Raw genomic sequence first — 16,938 nt, forward strand, 5'->3', positions numbered from 1 at the left:
ACTTTATAATACAGCCTACAATATAATACTTAGTGCTAAACCAAGTACTTACAAGTTTACACTGGCGCGTAATTAAATGTACCTGCAGTGGAAGAAAACAAGTCAAGGAGCAATGGAGTAACAATTTTAGGAGAGAGGAGTTCATCTTCTGGACAGGAGGAACATACTGGCCTCAGATCAATAACGATCACAGTTAAGGATCAATAAGGATCAAAGTTTAGTTGAGAATGACAGCTGCAACATGCAGCACAGTTTGGATCAGTTTATGTGCCTCTGAATAGTAACAAGTCACAGCAAACATTTTCTCATTCTGTAGAATTGAAGGCTTGGGTCTTGTCATATGTCCTAAGAATAAACTGGCTCTTTTATAGCGTGTACAGTTACTGGTATTCAGTGTGAATTGTGTCACACCTTTGTTGTCTAGGTAAAGATTTCCAAATGAAAGTTTTAATAAAAATATCCCCTTTGTGATTAAATGAACAAAAGCCTTATCACAATGATCACAAATCATTTCTAATATTACTGATCCTGTATTTGAGGTCTGGCTTGATACTTGCTGTTTAGATAAGGCTTTCTAACCTGCTGCTCTATTGTGCAGCTGACAGTAAAAGTCTTGATCTGTTTCTCTTCCTGGGTTGTTCTTTTATCAGTTCTCCAAATACTGGCATAGGTAGTTTTAGCTTGGTTTTATTTCTTGTAAGTTGATTTGAGTCATGAGGGTCAGCAACTTACTGGCTTTATGAGTCCGCTTCTGTTTGACTTGTAATCACTTAAAAGGGTGTAGCTTGGATTCGCACATTGGTGGGGGCATAAAAGTTGGATCCCCTTTGAAAAGCTGGGGCTTTTTGCATTCATGACAGACTTCTGACCGCAATTTTCATGTCATTAAACCTAATTAAAACAATGCATGATTCAGTGATTAACAGACCTCTTAGCATACTAGCGCCACCTCAGTGTAGTACAAAACAGATATCTACATCTCACCTGCAACCCTGCCTCTCCTCCTGTCTGAACTATCACACGTGCCTATAACACGTGCACAGTAAAGAGAGAGGAAGAAAGGAAGAGAAAAATATATGTATGCGGGAAAGGTTGTGGTCCAGATTTGAACAATGAAGGAACACAGGTACTTGGTACCTCAGTGAACCATCTGACCCACCAACTAAGTCTTAACCGTATTTATTTGTTCTTGCATTTGTTCTTCAGAGAACAAAAAGGAATATTAGATTAGATTAGATTGGATTAAATGAGATTAAATTTATGACAGTTGGAAAATTAAGTCATTGCACAAAACAACTGCTTACAGATAAGAATGGAAAAATACTGAACATACTGAAAATGATTCAAGACATAATTGCCAAACGTAAAATAAAGATGTGGTGATTTCTGTTATTTGTTCGGCAGAATAATTCTGATTGCTTGCCAGATTCTTCATAATGCTAAACAATGAATTGTCAGATATCTGCATTTACTGTAAGTATGTAGCTATTAAAAGGAAGTAATTCTGTCTGGCTTCCCGTATTATTGTACACAGGTTTTCCAGGGAAGATTATTATCAAACCATAGATAACATTTTTAGGAATTTATTTAATCAAAAATATCCGGCCAAAGAAAAACATTTCCTTGATCTTGAACTGCTGCACAATAAACTCTCTTGTCTCACAGGTCTGCATTCAGCCCAAGTTTTTGAGAAGAGCCAACTTTATGGGAATGTAGTGACAGGATTTCATACATGCAAGGAGAAAACAGAGTGTGGAGTTAATTCTCTTGGCCTCACATAATGCAGCCTTTCTGGTGTGAAACCCACTGATGCCCAGCACATGCTGAAAAAGTTTTAACCTACAGGAGATTTCTTCTGATGGACAATACACACATTTACACAGAAGTCCATAAATAGGTCAGCAGTTTTCATCTTGATGATTTCAGATGGTCAACAAATGCACCACTGTTATATCAAAATAAAATCCATTGTTAACAATAATTTAGTTAATTCAGCTAATTTTACTGATACAAGGTTGCTATCTGAGTACAAATACATAACACAACAAAAGTAGCTAATTTAGGCCGTTTAACTGGTGTGACTACAACGTTAGCACTGGGACTACCCACCTTGAAATAACGTATGAACACAACCAAGTCAGAATAGGTGTTGTTTTATTCCGTTTTTTCCACTTAGCAAACATTGTCTGACAACAATATAACGCACCAGCATTTCTAATGTCTTCAGTTGTCTTATCGTGTTTTATCTGTCTGTCCTAAAAATAAAATCATCCTCTGGGACAGTACAGATCTGAACTGAACTGATCTGAAACCAAACCTGGTGATCAAGTTGCATTGTGGGTAAAGTTTGGGCCAGGTTGGTTTTGACAAGGAAGAAGAATGCATGGACTAAAAAAGATGAGATCATTGGTTCTGCTGCATCTAATTTTTTTCAACTGTCTAAATACACCCTTTATAGCTACACCTGCTGAGGTGATCAAAGCTTAGTGGGTTAGAGGCCAGTGATCAGTGGAGCCAGAGCTCAGTGGGCAACAGGTCAAACTGGTCAAATGCAGCAGCTGCCAGGTGTGAATATGTGTAACTGTGTGAGTAGGGCGTTCCCCTGTGTGAAACTTCCCTGAGTACACAGGTAAAGCAAAAACTGCATTGTTTACATCAGCTTACAGGCTGGTTGCTGTGATTGGTGTGACTGGAATTGTTGTCATATCAATTTCATTATGGATGTTTTCATTTTTCTTTTTTTTTTTTTTTTGTATACAGAAAACTTCATGGCATCTTCGGAGCCACTAGTGCTTCAGTACCTTGCTCAAAGAGACAACATCAGCACTTTTGTCTCCTGGGAAAGTTTCACTGACCGGCCTGATATTGACTCAGTTCATCAGATCTCTCTGTGCATACACCTTTCTTTTGTTATCTCAAGTGCATCTAATAAGCAAACAAATGTGAGCAGCTCATTGTTCTGGGACTATGCAGTAACACAGCATTTGTGCTGACAGCCCTCACTGTTTGTACTTGTTATTCTTCCTCTGGATGGAGGAGCTACCTGATTTATCACTCAACCAACAAATCAAATTTAGTTTGGGTTAATTCAAGTGTAACTGTAGTCCAAAAGCTTCAAGGCATCAGAAGGAGCCAACAGCAGAATTTAGTGAACTTCCAGTGCACAAAACCCCACAGGTCCTTACATAATCTAATGTCCTACAACAAAGACATGACATTGAAAGCCAGTGTTATATCTATGAGCAGAGTGTGACACAATGTTTCTGCTCTGGGACAGAAACACTGACTGAATGCAATATTTGTCATAAAAAAGGTTTATTTATTTGTACCAGATATTTAACACAAAAGCACAAGAAATCCTTAACATTGAATCATAAATCATGATCTAAAAAATATAGAATCATATTTTGCAAATTCCACAAAAAAACTAAACAAAATACAAAAAAACACGTGACACATGAAGCACAATGATTACAATGATTTGAAATAAATTATGTTTTCTTGATATTACATGAAATAAGATTTCCCATTCCTGACTGATTAAAATTAATGTAATAATAATATTCATGATTAGAGAATAAAGGTGTAAAAGAAGACATATTTGACAAGGCAACACGTATCTTTCGCTTCAATATTCAATGTTACATAAACTCTAAACTTTCTACATTGGCTCTGTGATTGTGTATGGAAGAGCATTTGTCATTAACTGCTGCAGTAGCTTGTATCCTCCGTTGTAAAATGGCTCCTTGTTCCCTCTGTACCCTGTACAGCAGTCCAGTGCTGAGGTTAGAAGTTCTCATAGTGATGCATGAAATGGGCCTGATCCCTCTTGTTCATCTGCTGGCAGGCTTTCTCCACGTTCTTGGTCAGTCCAGGTGGTCCACAGCTGAACACACCGATTTTACCCACCTACAGAAAATAACACAAATTTAAAACTTATAATAATCCCTTCATTTTATTCAGGTTGGTGTACCGAGCAAAGTTCCAGATAAACTCGAGGTAGATGAGGGTGGATGAAGGGCTGACCTCGGGGTGAACTTCCTGCAGGGAGCTGAAAAAGGACACGAAGGGTGGACGGCCGAAGTGGGTGACGGATCGCAGGCCAGTGAAGAGACTGCGGTTCCACACCTTCTGAAAGTGGCGCTCACACACATACTGAAAATGCATCACAAAGACAACAGTGAGGAATTCATTACTGGTTTCTCTTATTATATGTGTTAAAGGAACAATTCAACATTTTCGGAATCATTTTGGGAAACATTTTACAGAGAGTTACATGTAGATGAGAAGATAGCCTGGCTCCATTAGCACCTCTTAAACAATTAATACTTTATAGCATGTTTATTTAATACATACAAAGCCCCACAGCATTAATAAAATGACTGTTAAATATTCAGCAGCATGCGAGTCGACTTTCTGTTTTTTCAGATACTTTGAACTTCTCACCAGCATGGTGGTGCGGAGGTCGAACTTCTCAGCCACCTGAGTGATGTAAGTGTGGACAGAGACCAGCTCCTGGGTGTCCATCTCCTCCACCTCCCTGATGATGTCTGACACCCACTCAAACTGACGCTGTGTCCGTGTTACCCAGATGAAGTAGACCTTCAAACAATCAGTGACTATTAGCAAGAGTCTGTTTATAGACTGAGCTTCTTGTACAATTAAATAATGCTTCAGGGAGGAATTAAGTATTAAATGGCCTGTGGGATGTTTGAATTTGTGCTGTACCTTTTTGCACTGAATCTTGGACTTGATGGAGGACTTGAACACCAGGTCTTTGAGGATGGAAGCGAATGGGGTGACTCCGATTCCTCCTCCCACCAGAACAGACACCTCAAACTCAATCCACTCCTGATGGCCCTCGCCAAACGGGCCATCCAAGTAAAGCTTGGGGGAGAATAAAATGTGAATAGAAATGTCATGAAAAGACAAATAATGGGGAAACCGATGGATACTGCTCACACACAATAACACAATGACCTGCCTTTGGATAGGCTCCAAGCTCGAGCAGACTTTCTTCAGTGTAGAGCTCCCGGAGCTGGCTGGTCCATGGCCCCACAGCACGGATGTGCAGGCTCAGGGTCTCTTCGTGAGGGGCTGACGTCAGCGTGAATGGGTGGTACTCATCTGTGCCCAACATCAGGCATGCTATGCGAACCCACTGGCCTGAACGGTACATGAAGCCCTGTGGTCGCTTGAACTCCAGATGTGTCACACCTACAGGTAGGACAGCCGAGGGAAGCGTGAACTTGAATGCACAATGCACACACACATTACCTGATTTTCCAGAAGATGCTAAAGTGTAACCTGAAGGCAGCAGCTCAGCTCTGACCACGGGGATCTCCACCTTTTTCCTGCTCAAGCTGATTAGTTTGTCCAGCAGGAAAAGGAGTGCAGGAGGAATCAGATAGATGTAGAAACGGGGCTCTTGGAGCAGGCCAAAGCTGCCATGAATAACAGTCTGTTGGATGAAAACAGAGCCAGCATCACACCACTAATAAAACTGCCTTTTCACCATGAAAGCCAACTGACTGCAGAGTGAGTGTGGAGTGTTTTCAAGTCAGAAAACTACTTACTAGAGTGTACACAACAACGTAGAGGTAATGTGTGATCCAGAATCCACGAAAACTGATGCGACGGAAATAGTGTGAGGCAAAAACGTACATAAATGAAAAAGTAAAAAGAAGCAAGACGCCAGTCATTCCTATGAAGAGGACAAAGTAGAGCATAAACACAGGATTGTAGAGTAGCATTACAAACAGCCTATGTACTGTATAACTGCTGAAGGTCTAACATGAGACTCCTATAATACCTGGAACAGTTTGAAAGAACCACCAAGACCACTTGAGAGGAAGTTCAGACCTAAAATAAAAACCCAGTGTTATTTAGCTAAAAGCCACATACCACAGCTGTGCTGCAAAGTGTACAGATATTTCAAACATTACCCATTGTTGGATAAGACGTTGGGGAACAAACAAGACAGGATGCTGAGGTCACTGATGGAGAAGATGTAGATGTTGACCACATGGCCCAAACTATGAACGACTATGGTGAGAACAGAAATAGGAGTGAACACTCAAAATAAAATGAACAGGTGAAGACATCAAAACCTAACCTCCCATCATTACTCTCGACTGTTGTCTGTAGTCTCTCCTTCTCTCTGCCAACCTGAGAGGACGATGGCAGTCATGGCCATGAGGCGATGGAAGTCTATGGCGGCATCAAAGGGGACATATCGGTTGAGGAAGGTCTCTCTGCACAGGGTGATGAGGTTACGACACACGGTGAGGAGCATGTAGGGAAACAGAAAGGAGATGGCGGCTGCTGAGCCCCGGGAGACGATGATGCCAACCACTGAAGTCTCAGGGAGACCTGTAGATAAAGCCTGCAAGCCGTAGTCTGAACACAGCATTTTAAATCAGGTTAGACCAATAAGTATACAAGGGGGCAGAGAAGGACTGTAATACACCAACAAGACATAGTGAGGAAGTAAAACACTTACAGTAACATCTTTCAAGTGTCACACCAGCTGAGATGCCATATATGATCATGAAGCAGACAATATGGCGGCGATAATTCTCAATGAAGCGTTTGAATTGCTGGATCTTCTGCTGGACTGGGTTCCTTATGTACTGCTCACGCTTCGGCTTCACGTAGACATTTGGAGTGTTGACACTTGACCTGAAAATATTCAAATCCATTTAACTTTATTCAGTCAATATTTTGTGTTCTGTCTATCTGTCATTTAGCTGTGAAGTATTTGACTCAAACCAGAGGAGGAAGCAAGGTAAATTTACACAGCAGGGCCTTCAAGAAGGTAAATGTTTGAACTATGTGATAGTGAATATATCACAACAGTCAGATCTACTGATGTGAAAATGCCATGTAAAAAACACACACTACTGCAATATTAAGATGATATAAGTCATAAATATTTGTTAATTTTAAGTTGTCCAATATCTTATTTTTCTCAGTATGGCTCAGAAAATCATTTACAGGGGCAGAAAAATAAAATCAGGAACCTACTTTTTCCGTCTACGTATCTCCTGTCCATCTGTCTTGTTGCTGCAAACAGAAAGTGAACAGAAATTGCATTGTGAGCCTGGAAACAATAATCACAAGAATGAAAAGCTACAGTACGTCATTATTCTTTACTGATAAGCAACAGTTGTTGCATCAGTGATCTGGATAAAATGACTGTGTGTCCTGTTCTCTTGTTCTCTACCTGTTTGCAGGACAGATGAAGGAAACTCTCTGGTCTCGACTCAGCCGCTTCTTCCCCTGTTTCTCCATCCCTGTGCACACAGCAGATGCACTATTCCAACAGACAAGGTCAGAGAAATGAAGGTATATTAAAAAAGACCTTCTTAGACAAATCTTTGTCCAACCTTTGACATTTAGTTGAGCAAACTGCAGCTCCTTCTCGTGGTCCTGCAGGAGGAAATGGAAGTCCTCCCATGAGATTTTCTCCTTGTCATCAAAGCCTGCAGCCTTCATCATGGCCTTGATGCCATCCTCTGCTTGGCTCTTTGACAGGGCACCATTGGAGATTTCAATGAAAGATCTGCAGCACATTGAAAGGGTGAAGATATCCCATCAAAAAAAAAATAAAAAATCAGGAGATCGTTCGGGCATTAAAAACAACAGTTGATCAAACCTGAGCATCCTGGCAAATTCTTCTTTTGACAAGAGACCAGTTCCACCGATGTCGTACATGGAGAACATCAGTTTGGATTTTTCCTCAGGAGACCCTGGTAAATACACATGTCAGCGATATGTTTACTGGTCTGCCACTATGGCATCAAATGTTTTATCAAACATCAGATATCTCATCCTCCATTTATTTTGTCAATTGCTCATTCCTAGCTGTCTGAATCTAAGCAACATATGAAATGGAATTTTCTTTACTTGATGCATTTATTGATTTGATTAATTGTTCATTCATGTTTCTAGTAAATTAGTTTTAATTTGCAGCTATTTACAGTAGGTCGTTCTTAGAGAGCTGCTAACCCATCAAAATGAAAATGATTATTATTAGTTTCAGTACGAAGTTTCACATGATGGTCTTAATTCGTTTTCAGACACTTTTCCACTCATGCATAAATTCACAAAACCCTCTATTGATTTTTTTTAAATACAAAATGGAGAGAAATTTAACATGTCAAACAAACCAACAAACTTCTCCACCAGAGAAACTATTCATTACTAATGTAATAGCACCACTTTTGTTTCTTTGTTCTTTCTTCCTTTTAATTCACTGCATCTCCCTGGAACTGAAATCATCCAATGTACTATACCTACATCTTTAGATTGTCCTGTGACATGTAAAGTACGTAGTCCCTATGTGATAGCACACCTGGAGACCCAAACAGGTGGAATATTTTGAAGTCAAGGGTTTTACCTTTCATAAAGATAACCATCACATCAAGAAACTCTTGGTAGGAGAGGTAACCATTTCCATCTTTATCAGCTAGTGTGAACATGGAGTCCACAAATAAAGAGTCGGGCTTGAGACCCAGTGCATCGGCAAACTCTGATGCTGTCAGCTCACACTGGAGGACCTCTCTGGCTTTCTCATGAGAGATGCTGCTCATGTCGCCAGCATCACGCTTCTCTATTTCCAAGACCTGTATGGCAGAGGGACAGTGTCATTACATGTCACCTTGGAGCCATTAGTAATATCACTGACGTCTGCTGAGGTTATCATCACAGATAACGTCACCAAGACCAACAATTAGCTCTTTTGGCTTGAGGTCGGACCTAAATTGACCTCAAACAAGGTTTGACGACATTTTGTGGCTGAGCTTAAAGCTGCTGTCGCTGTAACAGAGCAGTGGATGAGGTAAACATCCAGAGGCTGACGGTACCTTAGAGAAAGCATTTCGAATGAAAGTTTCCACAATCTGAGCCCTCTGCTCTTTGGTTAAAGCCTCCTTCAGCAGTTCCTTCTCTCTCATCTCCTTCACTCTAATCTCTTGCCCGATATCTGTCATCGCCAGCTGCAGATGCTTGATGAATGCTGTACGTTTGCTCTCATCATCAAAAAACAGCACCTGATGAGCAAACAGATGACATCACAGGATAAAAGATAATGTAGATCTGGCACATCTGCAGAATTTTTGCTTGCAACAACAATTGGTGAGGTGAAAAATAAAAGTAGAGTGTGTAAGTGAGAACACTGGAGGTGTATCAACTGCAATCTCAAAGGTCAATACAGAATTTGGCTGTACATGCTTGCACAAGACCAATAACACTTTTTGAAACAGTTTTCTCTTGCATTTCGAATCAGACTACAGCTGTGTTTTCAGATCAGACACTGAAGGTGTAAACCATCCCCTCCCATGTCCAGCTACTCACCAGGTCATACTCTTTGGGTACTTTAAGCAGCAGAGCTTTACGGTGGCGGTCTTTGGAGAGGCGGACATCTAAGTAGTCCTGGTCGCCCAGAAACAGGTAGCGCAGAGAAGGCCCAGATCTGTCAAAGACCTGCAGCCCCCTCTTCTCATCAACCTCCATGCTGACAGGATGCTGAGGTTTTTTATGGCCCTGCCACTCATAGGCTGCAGAGCAAAGGAAGAATTAAAATAGGTGGAGGATGGGTGTAAAATAACAGTAGAAACTGGCAGTGGAGACAATAGCCAAGGCCAATTATATGTGGAGTTCATCTTGTCAAGTGTTTACAATGAACTCATTTGAGTCTTGTAGCTGATGTAATGTAAAGACTGAACCTTACATGTACCTACCTGTGTCTTGTTAAAACTTAAATTCATATAATCATTTCAGTTATACACTCATATTGATACTCATGTGACATACTGTACATTGAGGCTGCTGAAGACCTGAATAGTAGTAAATCATAGCTGCTGATAGTTGATGTATAATAATAATAATCAACACTGAGTTAGATGTAAAATCTGACTGATAGATATTATGTTTTAATTAAAACTGGACATAGCAAATAAAGTATTAGCAGTATTTTTTAATCCCACAATGATCCATACCAGTGATTCCCACAGCTGCCTCCTCTGTTTTGGGACCAGCTTTTCTTCTTCTCTGGAACTTCCTGTACCTGTACTTGCGAAGATATGCTACCATACAGGCCACTAGAAAACTCACTGTGAAGGTAAAACAATCAAAACTGATCAAACTGTGATTTCTGTGGCATCAGTATTATAACAGTGCAAAGGAGATGGATTTGTTAGCATGATACTGACCAACAGGAAAGAGGAACAGAACAACGATAAATATCCCAAAGCCAGCTTTACTCCCATCAAAGTAATTAAGTTTGGTAGCATTAGTGCAGGGATAGAGCATTGATGCATTCAGCTGTGTGGGTTGAGGACAAGGGTCACCTAAGGCAACGGAGAGATTGTTTTTTTTTTTTTAAGTAATTAATTAAATTCAATAGTGATCTATTTGTGTGATGCACATGTTGTATATTGTACCATCCTTCCAGAAGAACACATTATTTTGTATATCTGTGGCCTCTGCGCTGGTGACTGCAATAAGGACGTCAAAAAACGTCATGTTGCGGATGGTCTGGATCTCCTCATCTGTGAACAGACTGGAAAACAAGCAAACTGAGTGAAAACCTGCAGTGAGCTGACCCACATGATTTAGATGGATGGAACTGTCACAAACAGTAAAGTGAGATGAATCAAAGAAGACTGTAGGATTAAGACTATATCACAGTCATTTCTACTATATGTTAGAAGCCATTTTAATGTTCACAGACAAAGCTCACTCTGCAGGACCCAAAATTTCTCACAGTCAGGAAGATCTGTTTGCTGTTAGTGTGCCCCACATACTTGGAATATGCTTTAAAAAAACTTAAAGGTGACCTCATTAATACCACTGAGGCAATTCCAGGGTTTACTTGTACTGATTGTAACCGTCATTGCTTTTAATTTTTCAAATGCCATTATTTTATTGATCTTATTGTTTTTTTTTTTGTCTCATTGTCAAATCAAGCATTTAAACATTGCTACTTTACCTTGTTTTAACTTATATAGCAATGTATTCTTCTTTTACTGCCATTTGATGTTAGCTGTGCATTTATTCTTTGTCTGTACCTCAGCACCATTCCCCCTCAATGCACCTCTTGAGGTTTTAAATGAATAATATTAATTTCCAAATTATTCAGAGGGGAACTTACCCATTCAGTTTGTTCTCGAACCAAAAGCGGTCTCCATTTCTGATACGTTCAAACTGGTCCAAGATTATGGCGGAGAAAACTGGACCTGGACCGCCGAGAGACTCCAGCAGTCCTCCAGGGAAGAGCTCCAGTTTTGAGATGTCTCCGTTATACAATTCTGCAACATTGTGGAGCAACTGTACACAAGATAGTTACTGTTCAACTTTTTTATGCAGTTCATGTTTGATCACTCTTTGTTTTAAGATGCTTTCTGCTTGAGAGACTGCAGTTTTTACCTGTGGCTTGGTGCTGTTAAGTGCAGGATTAATGTCCTCAAATGTTTTTACAGAAGGCAGATCCAGAGCTTTTCTGACCTCAGTGTAACTTCGCAGGCCAAAGTCTCTTCCTCTCTGGATGGTCATGGCCATCAGATCAGTCCGGGTGAACCTTAGGGGTCCGTACATGTAGTCTATCAAGGTATAAATCAGATCAGAGCAGCGAATATTCAATTATAACTTCAATAAGTATCAATGTATGATATGTAGAGTGATCCAGACAGTGAATAAGACAGATCAAAACCTCTCAGGTCCTCCACAACAATGTGGTCTTCTCTCTCTGCAATCTGAGAGGCCATGCCCATGAGGAGGTCATCTACATCCTGGCTTGTTTTCATATTGGGACTCTGGAAACAAAAAGCCACAGTATTAGTTTGTAACACACCAAAATCTCCTCTCTCTAACAGATGATATCAGAAAAGGAGAAGCTGACTACCCCAGTTCTTCAGTTCTTTTAAAAAAACCATCATCAGCAGAATTTGCTGATTCTATCCTTAGAAAATCTTTCAGTGATCCACATTCGAAAGAACATCCTTAATATTCATTATGCATGCACTAACTATAACATGACTTTATCAAAGAGAAATGAATTATTCATGTTAAGGCTATTTATATATTCAAACTGTTCTTTTCTCTACAGGAATAAACTTAAAATGACTGCAATTAAAACAAAGGCAGAATATTTCTATAAATTTCCCCATTTGTCTTCAGAGACACAGACTGGTTTATTTCCTGCCTCTCAGGTAACAAAGATCCTGGGTCAAGTCCTGCCAGAAATCCCTCCTGTTGGCCTCTGTATTTTTCTGATGTCTCAGTCTCAGTTAAAGAAAACCTCATACTAGAATGTGGTGGTGATAAACACAAATAAGTACACCTGTTAATTTGTTGTCAAAGTCTTCTTTGCACTGTTATGAAAAATCAGCAACATATGTAAGTAAAGTATGAGTGTCATGTACCTGACGCTTCCAAAAGCTGTTACAAAGACGCATTGCTGGTGATAAGCTGCCATCTATGTTGATAATCTCCCGAAAATGGCAGGTTCTGTTTCTGTGGGGAAAAGGAGAGTTAATGCAATAGAACGTATATCTCAAAGATTGTGTTTGGCACTGTCCACAGCAGCACACTGACTATAGTGAGATTTTTCGCAATATACCATGAGGAAAAGAAGAATCACTACCTCATGTAAACACCAGGTGGGGCCATAGTGATACCAAATCGTATGGCAGCAGCCTGAAACTCTGGAGAGATCCCTGGATCCACAAATTTCTGGTAACCTGTATACACATAAATCAGCTCATAATACAAAACAACAGAAGGAGAGTGACAAGAAATGTGACATGATGAACTACAAGCTGAGTTATAAAGAAGCCTTGTGCGTCCAAACCTCCTCCAGTATATCATCATCCAAACGGGTGAGACAGCAAAAGCAGCATAGATTCAAAGATGAAGAGCGATTAAGATGATGGGGTCATCTGACCATTGTTCCTTTAACTTTCTTTCAGCTGTGGGTGCTTATTCAGCACAAGAAGGAGACGCAGGGTGATGCTTTGCTGACGGAGCACATATTTGTCAAACACCACCAACGATAGCTCACCTCACCACAGCTTGTGGTCACTGGTGCATTACCCATTCCCCTCCACTTGTACGCACACGCACTCTGACTGATTCTTACCTGGGTAAGGAGGAAGCTTTCTGCCTCCGAGATATCCAGGCAGCCATTCGTAGAGAGCAATATTCTGTTTGGAGAAACAGCAGGGATAAAACTTAATGCAACTTTTTTGAATCCACATAACTTAAACTATTTCATAAAGGGATAAAATGAACATGACAGTATAGACTTTGATGATTATATATCATATGTCACCTTATTGTTTTGCATTAATTTCTTCATATATAAATTGTGATGTTATTGTTAACTGTTGTTTGCAGTAGAAGTAGAACAAACGTGTGTGATGTTGTTCACAGCAGTTCTCATACAAGTCAGAGATGATGCATTCACCCTTAAACTAAAACCATCAATTTCATCCATAAAATCACGACCACCTGGCGTTGATGCAACCTCCTTCTTTCCAGAGTGCAAATTAAATCAGCACCTGCACAGCGAGAGGATTACATGGGGACTTTTCCTTCTACCTGGAATGTGGCCACAACGTTCTTCCTGGCGTTTTGAAACAGCTTTTCGTCTGACCACTCTGGGTGTTCCTCATGCAGTTTGGAGGCTACATAATTGTGGTAGCGAAACCAGATAATCCCCTCTGCTGCCGTGAACATGTTCTCATTGGCCCAGGCATTTCCCAACTCTGGACAAAGAAGATGGCACAAATTATAGGGAATTCTTCTATTCCATCATGTGAAATAACATCACTATGTGACACAATAAACAGACTAGGCTGTATGTATAATGTTTTATGCATCTGAAACTTCACAGATATTCTGCACCTCATAGTGTCACACTCCTGTTGCATTGATTGATGAGCATCTCCGACCACTAATGGAAAAATTTGGCTGTTTGTTTTTTCAAGGATGTGACAACAGAGCTGTGACAACAGGAGAAGATCCACTGCCTCCACCCGGGATAATAACTACACACCTTTAACAACACAAGCAACAAAACACTGGTTTCATGACACCTGTGCGGCATCTTCTTTGCTATAGAGAGAGGGATTTACTGTGGTGAGTGTGAGAAGCCATTTACACAATAATTAAAGAGTCATAACACACGTCAGGCTGGGCCTCTCTTGACTCAGCCTTGCAGGCTGCAACCCTGATTGAAGCAAATAATATTTGCAAGAAATTCTTGTTGTTTGTTTTCAGCGGCTTGCAGTATCGATTGGGTGGGCATTACCACATACAGTATGACAATACAAAGCACAACAAAGCCAAACAAACACATTTAATTTTACCTTGGGTGAAATATGCATTTCATCTGATTTGCTGAGATTTGGAGATATAATGACCTCCTTTCACTACAAATTACAGTCAGATCCTCACAGCCAGAACTGTGGATTATTGTGAGCATCTCTACTTGCAAAGAGACATTGCTGTTGTTGGGTTTTTGGACTTTAATGAACATAATTAAATGTCACTGAGGGCCCGTGCTTTAGCTCTAATATATTAATAGTTTGTCAATAAATAAGACTTAACTGTTTGGTTGGCTATACAGCACTCAAACTAAAGAGGAGCATCATGTTTAATGGTGTTTTTGAATGAACTGTTCCTTTAATCAATGACATACTGTAGGAGTAAGTCAAGTGGATACAACCAGCTGCCCTGACATGTCAGGTACTCAGTGGACAATTAAATGAATTCTTTGCAAACAGTGTTTGGTGCAGGCCAGAAGTTTAAAATGTAATATGTCTCACCATAAAGGCCTTGGGGTCCATGTTCTCCTGTAGAGGGGTCAGCAGCGCTCCACATGAGATTGTGTCCTCCTCCCTGTCTTGGCATGTTCCACTCAGAGCCTGAAGTCAAGAGCCCTCCTGAGAAGCTTCTCAGAGAGTCAGACCAGGACGTGGAGGGGCCATAGATGGAGCTGCCATCTATCCATGCTGTCACCAAGTTGACCTGCATGTGTTGTATTAGTTTTTCTCAGATTATTTGCACTTCAGCAAAGGGAAATGTAAGCTAACGCAATGTGTCATGACTTAGGAGATACTATTAACAAACACATTATCAGCACCTGTGTGCGAGGGTTACTGGGACTCTGTCCAGACTCTTTGTCCCATGGTCCTCTCTGGAAGGGCAGCAGGACTTCTCCGGTGGCAGCCGGGTCAAAGACTGGGTCACCTTTTGGGACTGGGATGTTCATGAACTCAGGTGGACACCCAGGAGTTCTTGAGTCCAAAATTTCAAAAGTAACATGATAACCTGAAAAGTTCAGGAAAAGTTAATTACTTGAAAGAGTCATTACCAATTATACTATTAAATTAGTCAGTGCATCACTGGAGAACATTAAGTCATAGACATAAAAAGAACACCAAAGAGCTGATATCATACCATATTAATGATATCTGCCTATATCTGCTTGAAAAATGCCTAAATAAAATCATTATTATCTTTTATTAGTGATATTTGTCTGTTTTTGTAATGTTGTTGTCTTGTGCAACTCTTAGATAAACACCAGAAATGGTATAACGTGTATTTTTAACCATTTAATTACCTTAAATGGTTGCACCTGTGTTGCACCTGCATTTCGGTAGCATGAGTCAGAGAACATCAGAGTATAGTCTCACCTACTGGAACAGTGTCTGTGGCCTACGTCCCAATTTCACACCCACGGAGGCTGATCATTTTATACGTTAGTGCACACCAATTTAAAAAAAAAAAAAAAAAAAGCAAAGTATTTACCAAAGAAGAGAGAGAGCACGGTCTGGTTGCGTGTTGAGGGCAGACCTGAGGGCCCGGGGGCCAGCAGCCTACTCAGCCTGCGGGGGTTCGGCAGCAGCGGCTCCTGAACAGGCTGATAGACCCCGTCCCAGTAATGCGCGGGCACGATACGGACAAGGTGAGAACCTGCGCGGGCACGCAGACACACACACACACACACACACACACACACACACACACGGTGCAGTGAGCTGCTGCGCCGCTGGCGGGGCGTACTGCTGCACGCTCTGCTAACTCCGGGACTTACCGGCGGCTCCGCGCCTGGGATATCCCAGACTGTTGTACCAGCCGTCGAAGCGAGGAGCCTCCCAGGTTATTTCACAGCCGGAATCTGTTCAACACATGCCAGGTTTTAAACGGCGTTAATTCTTACCTTCAGCCGGGTGAAGTGAATGTGAAGTACAGCGGCCGTCTACTCACGCTGACTGACAATGAGCACCAAGCCAGCCACTGCGCACATACTCCAAACCCGTTTACGCAAATCCATTGATGCGAGAGATGCTGCTCGGCTCAGTCCTCAGCCAAGAGGAGTGAAGGGCTCCTGGGAGCTGAAGACAAGGTGAAGGTGAGTAACATTTACTGTTACATATGTCCATGTAACGTATATAAAGCCTGAAGTTGGTTTGGCAGAAATTAAAAAGACAAGCCAGGAGGTCTAATTGACGAGCTGCAACACTTCGTCTGCTTAAATGAACAGCATAAACTTTACAAAACTTTGGCACTGTTCCTTTTTGTCTGCAAACTCGAGACATGCTCTCTCTCTTCTTCCGTAAATATCTTGCCTTTTTGGCGAATTGGCATCCACAAGGAGAAGATGAAATAGCTGAGTCTTACCTCTTGTAGAGGTCGGAAAGTAGTGCAGAGGTCGTGCAGGAGCACAGGCGCAGGTGAGGAATGGTGCAGTGCTAAAGCCAACATGTGTTGCACAGCTTATCACAAACTTCATGTGACCTGTGTAGCCCAAATGGGAATGGTCATCATCTCAGGGTCACACCTCTTTTCCACAGCATTTCAGTTAATGCATCCTCCCCCTGAGTGACACAAAGGGGACCTGCTGGTATAAAAGAAGTGTATGTTCCCTCA

At 41.1% G+C, this 16,938-nt stretch overlaps 1 protein-coding gene across 2 annotated transcripts; it reads right to left on the reverse strand.

Annotated features, from left to right (window-relative positions):
- Positions 1-3,309: 3,309 nt before the first annotated feature.
- Positions 3,310-16,843, reverse strand: duox (dual oxidase). Of its 2 annotated transcripts, XM_071496290.1 has the most exons (34): positions 16,690-16,842; positions 16,276-16,403; positions 16,103-16,186; positions 15,817-15,981; positions 15,149-15,336; positions 14,832-15,033; positions 13,603-13,769; positions 13,142-13,205; positions 12,647-12,743; positions 12,426-12,516; positions 11,714-11,816; positions 11,431-11,603; positions 11,156-11,331; positions 10,446-10,564; positions 10,215-10,352; positions 10,002-10,115; positions 9,358-9,560; positions 8,868-9,053; positions 8,402-8,627; positions 7,658-7,751; positions 7,389-7,564; positions 7,226-7,295; positions 7,027-7,065; positions 6,503-6,681; positions 6,169-6,399; positions 5,946-6,045; positions 5,813-5,862; positions 5,577-5,704; positions 5,308-5,461; positions 4,985-5,217; positions 4,729-4,887; positions 4,447-4,602; positions 4,027-4,155; positions 3,311-3,909 (listed from the first exon to the last, which is right to left on the reverse strand). In XM_071496290.1, exons 2-34 carry the CDS (start codon positions 16,340-16,342, stop codon positions 3,787-3,789), a joined length of 4,584 nt encoding a protein of 1,527 aa, XP_071352391.1. In that variant the 5' UTR covers positions 16,343-16,403; positions 16,690-16,842; the 3' UTR covers positions 3,311-3,786. The 2 variants fall into 2 exon arrangements, with proteins under 2 accessions (XP_071352381.1, XP_071352391.1); XM_071496280.1 differs by having other exon boundaries at positions 3,310-3,909; positions 7,226-7,564; positions 16,690-16,843.
- Between the last annotated feature and the right edge of the window lie 95 nt (positions 16,844-16,938).

Source organism: Trachinotus anak, unplaced genomic scaffold, assembly GCF_046630095.1.
Source record: "Trachinotus anak isolate AG129_WGS33_773 ecotype Australia unplaced genomic scaffold, CSIRO_AGI_Tana_v1 ptg000002l, whole genome shotgun sequence".
Lineage (NCBI taxonomy): Eukaryota > Metazoa > Chordata > Actinopteri > Carangiformes > Carangidae > Trachinotus > Trachinotus anak.

Excerpts from the sequence above, each read along its gene's own strand:
- duox (XM_071496280.1), bottom strand. The coding sequence starts at position 16,342 with ATGGATTTGCGTAAACGGGTTTGGAGTATGTGCGCAGTGGCTGGCTTG. Across the intron at positions 7,752-8,401 it reads GATGGTTATCTTTATGAAAG|GGTCTCCTGAGGAAAAATCC; the intron begins GTAAAACCCTTG and ends TGTATTTACCAG. Across the intron at positions 6,682-7,026 it reads GAGATACGTAGACGGAAAAA|GTCAAGTGTCAACACTCCAA; the intron begins GTAGGTTCCTGA and ends GAATATTTTCAG.